This window comes from Haliotis rubra, unplaced genomic scaffold, assembly GCF_003918875.1.
Source record: "Haliotis rubra isolate DU_JTF1 unplaced genomic scaffold, ASM391887v1 Scf754, whole genome shotgun sequence".
In the NCBI taxonomy this organism is placed as follows: domain Eukaryota; kingdom Metazoa; phylum Mollusca; class Gastropoda; order Lepetellida; family Haliotidae; genus Haliotis; species Haliotis rubra.
In genome coordinates this window covers 31,112-46,183 of record NW_025767473.1, presented here as the reverse complement: position 1 = coordinate 46,183, position 15,072 = coordinate 31,112, and the positions used below count along the sequence as shown (strand labels likewise).

The 15,072-nt window shown below is 40.6% G+C and overlaps 1 protein-coding gene across 1 annotated transcript; it reads right to left on the bottom strand.

Annotated features, from left to right (window-relative positions):
* Positions 1-5,443: 5,443 nt before the first annotated feature.
* Positions 5,444-15,067, bottom strand: LOC124260200 (internal alternative NAD(P)H-ubiquinone oxidoreductase A2, mitochondrial-like). The gene is made up of 8 exons (XM_046694461.1): positions 14,871-15,067; positions 14,154-14,379; positions 12,341-12,511; positions 11,580-11,739; positions 10,912-11,042; positions 9,997-10,116; positions 7,190-7,340; positions 5,444-6,547 (listed from the first exon to the last, which is right to left on the bottom strand). The coding sequence occupies exons 1-8, from the start codon at positions 15,065-15,067 to the stop codon at positions 6,417-6,419; spliced, it is 1,287 nt and encodes a 428-aa protein (XP_046550417.1). The 3' UTR covers positions 5,444-6,416.
* Positions 15,068-15,072: the final 5 nt, after the last annotated feature.

The following is a 15,072-nucleotide window of genomic DNA, read 5'->3' as shown; positions in this document are numbered from 1 at the left end:
GAGTTTTTGTAAATACTCAATAAATGTAAAGTTCAATGGACTTCAATAATGCCTTATTGATTGTTAGCTCTATGAGCATATTTGGTGATGAGTTTGGCGCTGTATAAATGGACACATTATTATTATTATCTTACATGCATACACACAAAATGTCAAATCTTAGCTTGGGTACCGGTGGATAGATACAGTACATCAGAAATTATTGAGAATTTTAAGATTGTAAATTTTATATATTTTTCACTCATTACTCACGTATTAAACGTGAATATTATGGTCCGACAACTTAACTTTTGGCACCCTGTTTTTCACAATTTATATAAAACTCCTGAATATTTTATAACACTACTCTGTTCATATGGTAATTGTATACCGTGACCTAACAAGATATTGATTTTAGTAAATTTAAAACGATTATTAAAGATTTTGCCTTTAAACCTGTCATATAATAATTGTAAAACTGTGGAGAGTTTTACGAGGGGTTAACGCACCTGATGGAAAAGCCAACAACATTGTGAAATGTGTGTCAGCGGTGATATGTACATGCACAGGTATTTACATTGGCACGCTTAAGTGATGTCAAAGATCGTCAACACGCACAGGTTGTAGGGAAAACGAGGTTGTACAAAGATGACCGGCAAATCATCAAAAGAGTTTACAACTTTTTCAAGCATGAGGCAAAGCGAAAAAAAATTCATTTTTTTTCAATTGAATGTTTCTCCAAAAGACATTTAATGCCACGAAAATCTGCAAAAGAATATTGCAAAAAAAGAGTTATCTCCCATGACACTATTTCAGAGCCTGATGGTGACATGGCAGTTAAATCGGGACCGTCTCAAAAAATGCAAAGAAAACAAAGCTTGTTGAATTCGATAGAAGGGTTGTGAGAGACGTCATGCGTCGGTTACATTGATCCATATTGTCAAGCAAACTGAAGAAAAAAAAATGTTCAAAGAAGACCATGACATATGCAAGCTGTTGCTCAAATTTGGATATAGATACAAGAGATCAAGCAACCAGTCTTTAAAGACTTCAATGAATCTACTTGTTTAAAATGGATTTATGATGATTATAGAGTCCCTGTAGATTTGATTGCAGGCGTAACAATGTAAACAAGATGCACGCGTGTCACACCATGTTGTTGGCTGTTCCATCGTATCATTTTACTCCCTTTTATAACTACTTCTATTTTTCATAATTTTAAAAGATGGCTTCTTAAGAAGAAGCTTTAATACTTGACATAAAATTATGAAATTTAAACCTTGGATAGATCATAAGATATAAAGAGCGTATGCACAAAAACATTTTGAAGGCATTTTTGGTTAAAAGGTAAATTGTGAAAAACAGGGTGCCAAAAGTTCAGTTGACAGACTATAGCAGAACATAACTCCAGATTCAAAGACAGGTGAACATTTAGTATTTTGTCAAGTCACCATGGGCAGAAATGCAGGCTTCAATGCAGTGGGGCATACTACTGATCAAAGAAGTTAGAAAGTCGTGGTCCATGCTTTCATTTCAGCAATATTTGTCAGATTTTTCTTATTGACACTTTCCTTCATAAGTCCCCAAACATTTTCTAGAATATCTGTGTACCGCTCACTGTTCATATTCCCTTCAAATACACAGAGGGGCGTTGCCCCTAACACAGATATGCCATCTCACACGTTAAATTTCTGCCTGTACTTTGGGCGCTGATACAAAGGTTTTTCAGTTTGTTTGGTCCAGAATTTCAGTGTATTAGGAAACAGCCACACAGAACTTTCAACTGAGAAAATCACATTGTCCCAGTTAAAATTTCTATGCTGTAAACACCAGTTCAACCTTCGCTCCTTTTGTCCAGGTTTCATGATCGGTGATGGAATTCCTTGACTTTTCTGCCAACCCATTGCATGCAGCTCAGTTCTAATTGTCTCCTTACAGACAGCCACACTTCCTCTATCAATCATATCAAGCCTTAAGTTTTCTAAACTCCTTCGTTTGTTTTTAGAAACAAGAATACCAAGCCACCTCCTGTCACCGACAGTCAATTTTCTGGGCCTACCTGTGCCTCCCTGGTGCTCAATGCCATATCCATTGGCAATATTTTTCAAAACACAATAAACAGTGGACAAAGGGATGCCTGTTCTACTTGTAATCAATTTAGCTGATCTGATGTCCTTGTTATAACACTCCAAAATCAACTTCCACTTCTCTAAATCATCCATACTGAGGATCACTGAAAATGTTGTCTGCTAGCAAGCAAACAAAGGGGGATAACTCTTCACAAACTAATGAAAAAGGATTAACGGAGTTGTCTCTCTTGAATGAAACCAAGCACTTGATAGCTGGTCAAGGTTGTTTAAACTAGAAATCCATTTAAACATATTCCTAAAATTCTCAATAATTTCTGGCCATACTATAAAATAACTTGGGTATATTGAGAGGTTGTATTTCAGGACATGAACTTGACAACTTGCAGTCCTTATCGTTTCTCATATTACAGATGAAATATAAATAACAAACACTAACACTTAAACTATTACATTTTTAAAATTAATGGAAAATGGCAAAATACCCAACTGAGTTTGAGTGAGGTGAGTACAATTTATTTATTTCTCAAAAGAAAGTAGGATACCCAATTGAGATGAACACAAACGAATACATAACTCAATGACCCAAAAAGTTATATGTAGCTCTGTCAAAATCTGTTACGATCACCTTGGTGATACGACAGTTTTGTGGAATGGGGCACAGGTCAGTAGGTCTTTTCCCCGTCAGAGGAACCGGTTTTCATGAACATCACAAATATTACTTCTCAAAAAAAACAAAAAACATTTAGATAAAAATTTTTTTTATTGTTGCATAAGATAACCATTTACTAAATAAAAATACTCTAAGTAAATAGATAACATAGTAATTAGAATTAACATGAGATATGAATTCATTCAAACTCTATTAAAATATATACCCGGGTTACTAACACTACATCACATGGTCACTAGCATGATCCGGAACCAAGCACTCATACATCATGTGTTTGACACCATTGGTCAATTTCACTAAGACAATAGAACATTTTGGACTAGACTTTTTGGTTTTTTTTAAATATACTAGTCTCTCTGAATTCTCACTCGTCTCATTTTCATTGGCTCACTACCATGTATATCCCTGATTTAAATCACTGACTGAAACAAGTTACATCATATGATAGGACCTGGTTCCCTCCTGGTCCCTGTAGCTGGCCCTGTTTTACAATACCATTCTCCTCAGTCCTCGTGTGTAAGGCTCATCCTGCCCATGGCCCACTCGGGACCAAAATCTCATTAAAATCGTTAGTTTTACTCCAGTATGAAGATCTGACAGCACCACCATACAATGTTGTATTGAGTGAGTGAGTGATTATAGTTTTACACCGCACTCAGCTATATTCCAGCTATATGGCGGCGGTCTGTAAATAATCGAGTCTGGACCAGACAGTCCAGTGATCAACAGCATGAACATCGACCTGCGCAATTGGGAACCGATGACATGTGTCAACCAAGCCAGCGAGCCTGACCACCCGATCCCGTTAGTTGCCCCTTACGACAAGCATGGGTTACTGAAGGCTCATTATAACCCAGACCTTCAAGGGTACATCAGCACTGCCATACAATGTTGTATTGGCTGGACAAGAAATGAATGGATTCTTGTGCCCATCAGATGTCGGGTTTCTGGAATAACGTGGATTCATCTTTACCACCTTGAATCAGGATCAGGAGCTTCTTTTGAAACAAAATAAATCTGACACCAAACACAGTTGTACCTTGACGGACTCTCTTACAAATGTATAGTACTCATGGTTTGATAAGGATCACAAAAATTCACAAATTTACTTAAACGTACATTTATAATATGCAATTATATCCATTTAAAACTGGATGAATAATAATATGGTAACCCCTCTTTAGGCAGAGTAACCATAAATATGGTTTTCATGGCACCAATCAACCATTTTGCAAATCATGGAATGAGTCATTGACAAACAACACCTGTCAATAGCAGGTATGGGGTTCACAAGAAGCAATGACATACTGAAACCTAGGAACCATGCTTACAATAAGTTTAGATATTTAAACCATGTTTGACTCCACATCATAGTTCTCTGTTGAATCCATGATTTGATCCTTAGCAAAGTGTGAATAGTATAGTTGTCATGGCATTCAGCAAGGCCTGGTTGTGTAAAATATCAACAATATAATGGCACCGCCTTTATCATTTGCATTAAGAACTGGCTGATCAAGTTCATTTTCAAGACTCATAAATCAAATGTGATGAACGGAATGCTTTGCTCATGCACTTCAACACAAATTAGAAAGGTCATCCGAAGTCAACTCCATTGAGAGGGTATCAGATCTTCACACAGAGCTAATTATCTGACATAAATATTTCTGAAACACTGACAATGTAAACACTGCTAACGACTGACTGACTGACTGAGGTTGGTTTTACGCCGCTTTTAGCAATATTCCAGCAACATCACGGCGGGGGACACCAGAAATGGGCTTCACACATTGTACCCATGTGGGGATTCGAACCCGGGTCTTCGGCGTGACGAGCCAACGCTTTAACCATTAGGCTACCCCACCGCCCCTCTAACGACTGAAAGAGGCTCTTTGACATAACACAAATGAGACTAAGAATTTCCCATATAAATTGATCAAAACACTAATACTGCAGAGCTTTAAGTCTAATGAATACTACATAGTTTTATTAATTACATTTAACTACATAAAAATATTACAGATGATCAACTGCATTTCTCAAGGACAATGAAACAAATTATTTCAAGACAAAATATAGCATGCCTGTCTCAAGGTTATAGGCACAGGTAATCCTTGACAGGGATTCCAAATAAGCACCCTTTGAAGGCCAAATAGAAATATTTTATCTGGTTATAAAATATATATTTTCTCACATTCAGAGGTACAGTAGAACACGGATATAACGAACTCCAAGGGACCAAGAAATTTAGTTCGCTATAACCGTTGTTCGTTATTCACATTTGACCGCCATCTTGGATTGTAGAGATGTAGACATTCACAGACTGTGACATTACCTATATCATGTTGATAAATATGAAGTTTATTTTTATAATAAAATTGAAATAATACAACTACAACTACCCTTGCCGAGAGTATTTTCACAGTTGTAAAAAGCGATTTTATCGGATAAAGATTGGTTTCTAATGACGCTTTTTCGCCACAGTCTGCTATAAGGATCGTGATTGGTCAAAATCAGACACGTGTCCTAAGGCAGCCAATCATACTACGGCAATGGATACCGTCCTCGTCAACGAAAACTTTCGTGAAACACGATATGTTTGTTTTGTTAATTAATTAATGACCATCAAACAATGTTGATTCACCGCCAATAAGATTGACGTATACTGTACCGCTAAGTGGCTGAGCTGACACTGAGTGAGTTCGCTAATCACGTCGTTAATTGGGTCTTGGGGGTACTAAATCAGTCCGCTATAGCCGTTAATTCGCTACTCACAAGTTCGTTATTAACGTATAGTTTTAATGATATTATAAAGGACTGTTGACGGGACTTTTAAATTTGTTCGCTATATCCGTTTGTACGCTATATCCGTGTTCGCTATAACCATGTTCTACTGTATAACATTTTATTTTAACATTGTATTCCCTGCAATGTGAACCTATTCCTTGCAAGGTGAAACTACTCCCTGCAATATGAAACTACCCCTTGCAATGTGAAACTAAGCATCAAAACGTTTTTCTCTTTGTCATGTCTTGTAACAGGAATGTTAACACTGTAGCTTAACATTGTACTCCCTGCAATGTGAAACTACTCCCTGCAACGTGAACCTACTCCCTGCAATGTGAAACTAAGCATCAAAACATCTTCCACTGTGTCATCAAGAGAGGTATTATAATTATATAACTACATGTATACTGAACAAAACAAAGTTGGGGATCATGAATATTTGATGGGATGCCCTTGTGAAATTGCATTGTTTAATTTTCATTACAGATTGTACATACTACTAACATGAATATGGAAATTCTCACTTTAACATTGTGAGACTTTTTAATGCCACATGTGTTTGACTTCGGGTCGAATGTCAGCCTCTGAGCAGATCTAAATACATTCCTGAAAGATCAAGTAAAGGACAGTATTGTTGCTTAAACTTTCATAGGTCATGGCAGCTTCACAAATATTTCTGTATCAGCCATACATTTTAAATCTTGCCACTGTGGTGACTTTGTGAAACTTTCCAGTGAGTCAGGTTGCTCAACGTGCTGGGACTATTCACCAGATAATCACAATGAGATACTTTGGACAATTCTAATTATACATATATAAGTTGTCATGGAGACGGACATTTTTCCACATATAATTGCACAGCTTGATCACACAAGTAAGGCACACAGTCTACTCTAGTCAAATCTGGAGATGTCTCTCCCGAACAGGAGCGTCTTCGTCCAGTCAAGGGGCACCTGCATCCTCAGTCGCCAGCTTCCGAGCCGGGTCAGGTAGGCCGAACGCCACAGCAGCCATGACGGAAACCCTGCAGAGAAACAAAATCTTACAGCTCCCGAATCAGCAATAGCATCGTCTCACCAGTAGGGTGATCAACACCACTTGAATAAAAGTAAACATGCCTGATCATGTCATAGGCAATCTGTCATAGAATCATAATGGAAACCTCATATGATTATATCGGGTGTTCTTAATTTCTTTTGAGTGAGTGAGTTAAGAGTTAACGTCACATCAGCAATATTTCAGCCATATCGTGACGAGAACATTTTACATTGAAATGGAATATGTGTATATTATAAAACCTGTCATCAAGGACAGTAAAACAACTAGAATATCACAATTAGATTTAAAACTAGTGTGGAGGGTTAAAACTAAAAGCACTATTAGGACAATACAATATAAAAGCAGGCTATAGATCGCCAACAACTGAAGGTAGATCACCATACTAGGAACCATGGGGACTTACATTACTTTTGCTACCTGCATGGACCCCAGCTGGATTTACACCATCCCTTCAGCTGCTGGTGATTGTAGGAAAATTTAGCCGGCAGTTAAAAGAACAAAGATACTATGTTTAAAATATGGTAAATTCTTTTGAAATAACATAGAATCAGCAAAAGTATAATCACCACTGGGGTGACATACCCCACTCTAACAAAGTTAAACAAACCTTGTAACTTGATGTTGGGCGTGTCCGACAGAGCCTGATAATCCCCGATGTAGGCCAACATTCCCATACTGGTGAACTTAAACTCTCCGAAATCATCGGCACATCTCTTGTTGAGGAAGTTGGCCAGGTAGCGTCCCTCCCTTTCCGCAACCTACAAAACACATGCAGATGATACAACTACAAATGGGAAGGAGAGCAGAGTTTATCTCTGCTTCGACAGTAATTCTTTTATATCACAACTTCGTGTGTACTAATATCTAGTCTCTGCAATCAACGTAACGACAAATCAGCAGAGTGCAATATAATATGAAAGAGCCTAAACACTTTCTTCATTCTTCAGAGGCTAAATAATTGCAGAGCTGTAATTGTTTGGAATTTTACGACACATGTAAAGACTTCAGTTACCCACCACTGACCTGCCACTGAAGGTATCTTTGATAGGAATATTAATTGTGTTCACCTCTTCTAACACCCTTTCACACTGGGGGCAGTTTGCAGCTTAGAGAATGGTAAATGTCAAATGTAAGAAATCTATTTTGAGAACAAGCTTGGGACATCGTTTAGACAAGATGTCTCCACAAGTCCTACAAAGATTCGAACAAACCCGTAGAGGTTTCTAATTCTTTGTCATAGGGACAAGAAAAGATTCCTGAGAATTAACACACGCACGTCCTTCCTGAGAAACGACAGCATGAAAAGTGAGGTATGAGGTGGACGGCGAGGGTGACCTGCTCTTGGCTGTAGGGGGGCATTGTAGGGGTGGCCTCACAAGACAAAAACGAGTTTTTTGTTTTGTAAATATATTTTATTAAAATGTTGTTACAACTGTCATAGGATTTTAAAATGGACATTTTAATGCTTATATGTACCCCAAAGAGGACTTTTTCTGAAAAAGAGCCCAACATTTAAAAGACTAATGGGATCGGGTTGTCAGGCTCGCTGACTTGGTTGACACATGTCATCGTATCCCAATTATTATGTAGACCGATGCTCATACTGTTGATCACTGGACTGTCTGGTCCAGACTTGATTATTTATAGACAGCGGCCATATAGCTGGAATATTGATGTGTGCGGTGTAAAACCAAACTCACTCACTCACTCATCGAACTTAGTTACAAAATGACTAAGACCTGAAAACATTTCTGAATCAAGGAGAAAGTCATAATTCGAAAGAGTGAGTGAGTGAGCACCAGAAATGGGCTCTACAGATTGTATCCATGTGGGGAATCGAACCCGGGTCTTCAGCATGATGAGGGGATGCTTTAACCACTAGGCCATCCCACCGCCCCAACAGTGAAGACTGACTGACTGAGTTTGGTTTTACGCCGCTTTTAGCAATATTCCAGCAACACGGGGGACACCAGAAATGGGCTTCACACATTGTACCCATGTGGGGAATCGAACCCGGGTCTTCGGCGTGACGAGCCAACGCTTCCAACAGTGAAGAAGGCTGGGGATTCAGGTGGAGCACGTGGTCAATGGTCTTATATTGACTGGTAACCTCCTAAATGACCACACTGTTTAACACAGTGTTAAGTCTTTTAAAATTAAATACACTTTTAACAGTATTTCAGTTCATGATGGCAGCTTGATGTATAAGAAAGCCCCAAGTGATGCAGGTCACAGACATTTCTAGTAGGGCTGCAACGATTCGGTTCCATTCACCTAAAATCGAATCTGATACCTTTCGATTCCATATTTGAATATGTATTTAAATTATTTCCACACAGCAAGAACATAATTTTGACTCCAACTCGAGCGCTGAAACAAGGCGATACATGATTGGTTGAGCAAGCGAGTTTGGATTTATGCCGCTTTTAGCAATATTCCAGCAACATCATGGCGCGGGGGACACCAGAAATGGGCTTAACACATTGTACCCATGTGGGGAATCGAACCTGGGTCTTTGGCGTGACGGGCAACGCTTTACCCATTTCGCTACCCCACCGCCCCTGACTGGTTGAGGCTAATTATCCAATGATAATTGTTGTTTGTAGACATCGCCAAGTTGACGGTGGATTTCATGCTAAAAAACGGACTCTGAGAGTTAAATGAAATCTGATACTTTCACTTGTATGAAGAACCAAACCAAAAAGGATCGAGAGTCCAATATTGAAAATCGAATCAAATCGAGGTCTGGATGAATGGTTGCAGCACTAGTTTCTACTGAGAAACCCTTCCCAATGAAAACAACCATCAATTACGTCACTTCACAGACTTGAACACCATTGTTTTATGATGAGATAGACTGACTGACTGAGTTTGGTTTTACGCCGCTTTTAGCAATATTCCAGCAATATCACGGCGGGGGACACCAGAAATGGGCTTCACACATTGTACCCATGTTGGGATTCGAACCCGGGGTCTTCGGCGTGACGAGCCAACGCTTTAACCACTAGGCTACCCCACCGCCCCTGATGAGATAGAGGTGTATTGAGCAATCCATCTTGATGCCAGTTGTGTCACATATAGCAGTTGCAGGGTTTTATGCACCTCGCAAATGTGCGTCCAGTACGCACAAATGTAGAGAATGGATGCAGACAAACAATTCACTGCGGCCTGAAGGATGCACAATATTATTCATTGTACCCACAACACATCTATGACTTTGCTAAGTGTTTGGATGCAGTTACGTGCATCATTTCATCTAAAGTAAAGTTCAAAACATCCACTTCTCGACACCGTTACTTCACGGTACCCTCACATTGCTTGCAAGGACCCCTAAAACTAATAATTGGGGGTCCCCAGGAACCCCATGTTTGTGAATCATGATAAAACCCTGAGTTGTACACCTGTCTCACTCACCTGAGCTGTGCAGGGGAGAGACATGTCCTTGATGTCCGCACAGTCCCCCAGGGCAAACACGTCCTTCAGGGCATCGCCCCCAGGGCTATTCAGTACTCTCAGGTAGCGATCAGTCAAAATCTGAAATGCGTTGATATACTCATACAAAACAAATAAACTTTAGTACTAATCAAATTAAGAATTTGGATATTGCACACAGATGAATTTTCCTATCAAAGACATCACTAGTTCTAATGTGCTGGGCTTCCGCATAGTATTCATCTAATATATTTCAATGTGAATGGGTGAACTTGGTTTTATTAAAGGTGATAATATAGGCAATATCACAGCAGGGGACACCAAAAAAAGTCTTCACACATTGTACCAATGTGGAGAATCAAACACATGGCAAGCAAACATTTACCACAAAGCTACTACACTGCCCCTTTCCAGTTGGAACTTTCACAGCCATGCAATACTTATCCAATACATTTCCATTTGGAACTTTCACAGTATATACTGCAGGTCAAATATTCATTTTGTAAGACCAGCTGAACCCTAAATAGTAGCCGATGTCTGATTGGTTAAATCCATTCAGCCATCTCATGTTTGATTGGCCGGTCACAGGTCGCTCAAAGGTTAGCAGTGGAATGAATAATGCTGAGCCAACCTACATGTAATTCGCCCTGAATTTTCCAAACATGAATACCCCACTCAGACACATTATACTGACTCCGAGCCGACCAGTCCTTGTTGTACCCTTTAATGCCGAGCGCCAGGCAGGGACTAACAAGTACCATATTTTAACGTCTTTTGGTATGACGCGGTCCGGGATCGAACCCGCGACCTTCTGCTCTCCGGGCGGACGCTCTAACCACTACACCACGGAGGCGGTTATTACTGACAGATATTGAGAGAAGAGGAAGAGTACCACACCTGTCCACGACTGTTCTTCTCCACTGTGAGACTGCGAGTGAAATGTCGCGGTGCCAGCCCGGTGCTCCAAACCACGAGTCCACATGGAATCACGCTCCCATCAGCCAGGGTCACACTGTCCTCCTTCACCTCTACAATGTAAACAACATACTTGTGTGTGTGTCTCAACAGGTAGTATCCTCGATCATGGTATTAATCAGTGCCTGTTTCATTTGCATAATGTCATGATTGTGTCCTGCTATTGCCCACATGAGTTTTGTGCTGAGGTTTATGATTACAATCGATTATTGATGAAATACTCAGCTCCAATTATCAATATGCATATTGTAAGCAATAAGTAGCGCTATATATTTAATCATTTGACACATTCCTACCTCAAGTGACTGACTGACTGAGTTTAGTTTTACGCCGCTTTCAGCAATATTCCAGCAACATCACGGTGGGGGACACCAGAAATAGGCTTAACACATTGTGCCCATGTGGGGAATCGAACCCGGGTTCGGCGTGACGAGCCAACGCTTTAACCACTAGGCTACCCCACCGCCCCCCTACCTCAAGTGAATATATGAAGAATGAACATCAGAATTACAAAATGCATTGAAAGCTTCCCAAGGGTCAAGAAGACCTAACACCTGTAACCATGATGAGAATATTTTGAGTACTCTAACCTGTAACAGAGGACTGCACCATGTCAAAACGGTCTCTGTTTCGGATCTTCTTGGTGGCAAAGCTGCGGAGCTTCTCGTCGAATGACGCTAGGATCTGGTTGGACTCCACCAGTGTGACCTTTACCATCTTCTGCTGCTGTTTGTACAGGTGCATCACATCCTGGATGACAAAACAGACATACATGGTCAGGACCTGGGCTCTTATTCTCGAAATATTCGTAGTCCTAAGAATTCTTCACTTTGATCGTAGCCAATGTGTTAAGAATTGACTTAAGAAGTTCGTAGCACTACGAACGTTTCGAGAATAGCTAGCCAGATTTCTTGAAACAAATTTAGATTTTTACTCAAATTGCAATAAACATGATGAGTTTGTGACTTTTAGTTTTTTATATTCCAGCAATATCAGAGCAGGGGAAACCAGAAATGAGGAATCAGACCCAGGCCTTTTGGCGTGACGAGCGAACACTTTCACCAATAGGCAACCCCACCGCCCCACGAACATGATGAAGGGCTTGTCAAATATTCAAACAAGATTTTTCGTGTTACAGTAAAAGATCACAGTTCATGTAATTTGACTGATCTAAATGAAATATGAAGTTGCCCTATTTTTATATCGCACTACAAATCACACTTCAAAAGTTAGTGGATATATCAGTATATCAAGATATGGTATGACGATTGCTATCGTAACTGGAAACTAGTATGTGCCTTACACATTTGAACAAATACATCTTTTGTGACCTTGACACTTATCATCTCACCTGCTGCACGAAGTCGTACAGCTCAGCTCCAAACTCGACGCCAGTTGGGCCACCTCCAACAATGACTATGTGAAGTAGCCGCCGTGCTTCACTCTCATCTATCCCAGGCTGCACTGCAAGCTCGAAGTTGTTCAAGATGCGATTACGGATCCTTCTAGCATCACCAATTTCCTGAAGAAAGGCACCATAGTATTAGGTAATCTGTGATGATGCAGACAGTGTCACAACAAAGCTCCAGATATACTTTCAGTCATTCAGTATTTATTCAGGCATAATACACTTGACAGCACCTAGGTATTGATAGTTTTCTTTGGGTATTCAATATACAGTGGATGCTCTCTAAACCGGCACTCGTTGGGACTGACAAAAAAATGCTGGTATAGAGGGCGTGCCAGTTAAGAGAACTTTTCCCTTTTCAACCTGAGAATGATTTTCCGTATGCTGTAAAATACGACTGAACAACGTGTTGATAGTCATCATATTCGACGCTCACTTTGAACTGTTTGATGTCGTATCGTGTCTTCCAACGTGCCAGCCAACCATCTGATGCATCAAACTCGTTGATATTTAATTCTGAAGCAAACTGAATAGCTTTCTCTTTCAAAATAGGACCAGAAATGGGCATGTTTTAACAGCGGTCAGTCGAAAAACAATCATGCCGGTTTAGAGAGCGTTAATTACTGTACAAACAGTCAATATTGGGCGGTCTTTGTTGTCCCGAAATACGGAATAGACTGACGCCAGGTTAGAGGGCGTGTAAATGATCATAAATTAACTAGCTTCTGTCGGGACCAAATTGTAGTGCCGTTATTGAGAGCATGCCTGATTGGAGGGCTGCCGGTTTAGAGGGCTTCCACTGTATTTCACTCCATGGGTTCAGCCTGTAAGGTGCTTTCACACCAATGAGTGGATATTCGAATTCTAACTTATATCTGTTTTGGTCTTCAGCAACCCATGCCTGTCGTTAGAGGCGACTAGCGGGATCAGGTGGTCAGGTTCGCCGACTTGTTTGACCATACGTCACTGTATCCCAATTGCGTAGATTGATGCTCATGCTGTTGATCACTGGATTGTCTGGTCCAAACTTGATTATTTTAAGACCGCCGCCATATAGCTTGCATATTGCTGAGTGCGGCGTTAAACAACAAACCAACCAACTATATCTGTTTGTGGACTGCCTCAAGTGGGTAACATGTTGCATAAACTTACAACGGAGATATACATGTATAGTTAACAATAAACAATGAGCCTTGTTTGTGCATTATTTGGTATATTAGAGTTGCATCATCATCAGCATATTTGTTTGTTTGATGTTTAACACCACTGTGCTCAGCAGTTTTCTGGCTATGTGAAGCTGGTGTGTGAATAATCAAGACTGACCAGATAATTCAATGACTGACCACATGAGCAACAATATGCGCAATTGGGATACCAGTCTGACCGTCCGATCCCATTAGTCACCTCAAGCATGGGTTGCTGAAAACCAATTCTAACCCTGATCTTCACGGATCCACAACCTGTCGCCCTGACAGAACAAAGTGAGTGAGTGAGTTTAGTTTTACGCTGCACTCAGCAATATTCCAGCTATGTGGTGGCAGTCTGTAAATAATCGAGTCTGGACCAGACAATCCAGTGATCAACAGCATGAGCATCAATCTACGCAATTGGGAACCGATGACATGTGTCAACCAAGCCAGCGAGCCTGACCACCTGATCCCTTTAGTCGCCTCTTACGACAAGCATGGGCTACTGAAGGTTCATTCTAACCCGGACCTTCACGGGTTGACAGAACAAAGAAAGAAAAATACCTTACCTTCAGGAAGAAAGCATGTTCCGCCACCCCGGGTACATTGAACGTGTTGCTGAGAGCTCCCACTCCAATCACAAGTTTGTCAAACTGTAGCCAGTAGTTCAGGCTGGACTTCACCCCACTCTCACATAATAGGGCCTTCTTCTCAACGTCAAGGTCAGCAGCTCGGGAAAGATGGAAATGAGCTGATTGACGGAATCCGGTATTGCGAATTGGTTCGATGATTGACCTAGATAATGAACATCCAAACTCAGTGGTTTCGTACACAGTGGACATTAAACACAAGCAGGAAATACTTGGAATGTTTATTTGTTTGTCGTTTAACACCATATTCAGCAATATTCCAGCTATATGCCAGAGGTCTGTAAATAATTGAGTCTGGACCAGACAATCCCATGATCAACAGCATGAGCATCAACCAACACAAATGGAATACGTGACATGTGTCAGCCAAGTCAGCGAGGTGGACCACCCAATCCCGATAGACGCCTCTTACGACAAGCACCAATTACTAACCCGAAAATTCACGGGTAGCCTCTCAAAGAAGCAGAGCCTTGTTCAATAAAATTTTAAAAAGCTGGCATAATTACAGTCAGTTTCAAGGTTGGGCTAAACCTACAATAGAATGAGATGAATTTTGTCTTGGATTGTTTCGCGGAAGCTGATATGAACATAGTATGTCTGGGAATCTCTCATGGGGTAAAATGCTCATCATCTGACCTGAACTCGAGAGTGCCGACTGTTGTGCTGGCCAGGAGAGGTGTAAACAGGAAGTGGTTTCTGGGACTGACAACAATGACATCATACAGCTTCTTGTTGATGTTCTTGAGCAGACTGTAACTGCCCCATCCTGTTCCCAACACCACCAGCTTCTGTCGACCACCCTGGGACGAGAGGGAAGCATTTCTCCCCTCCATGGCAC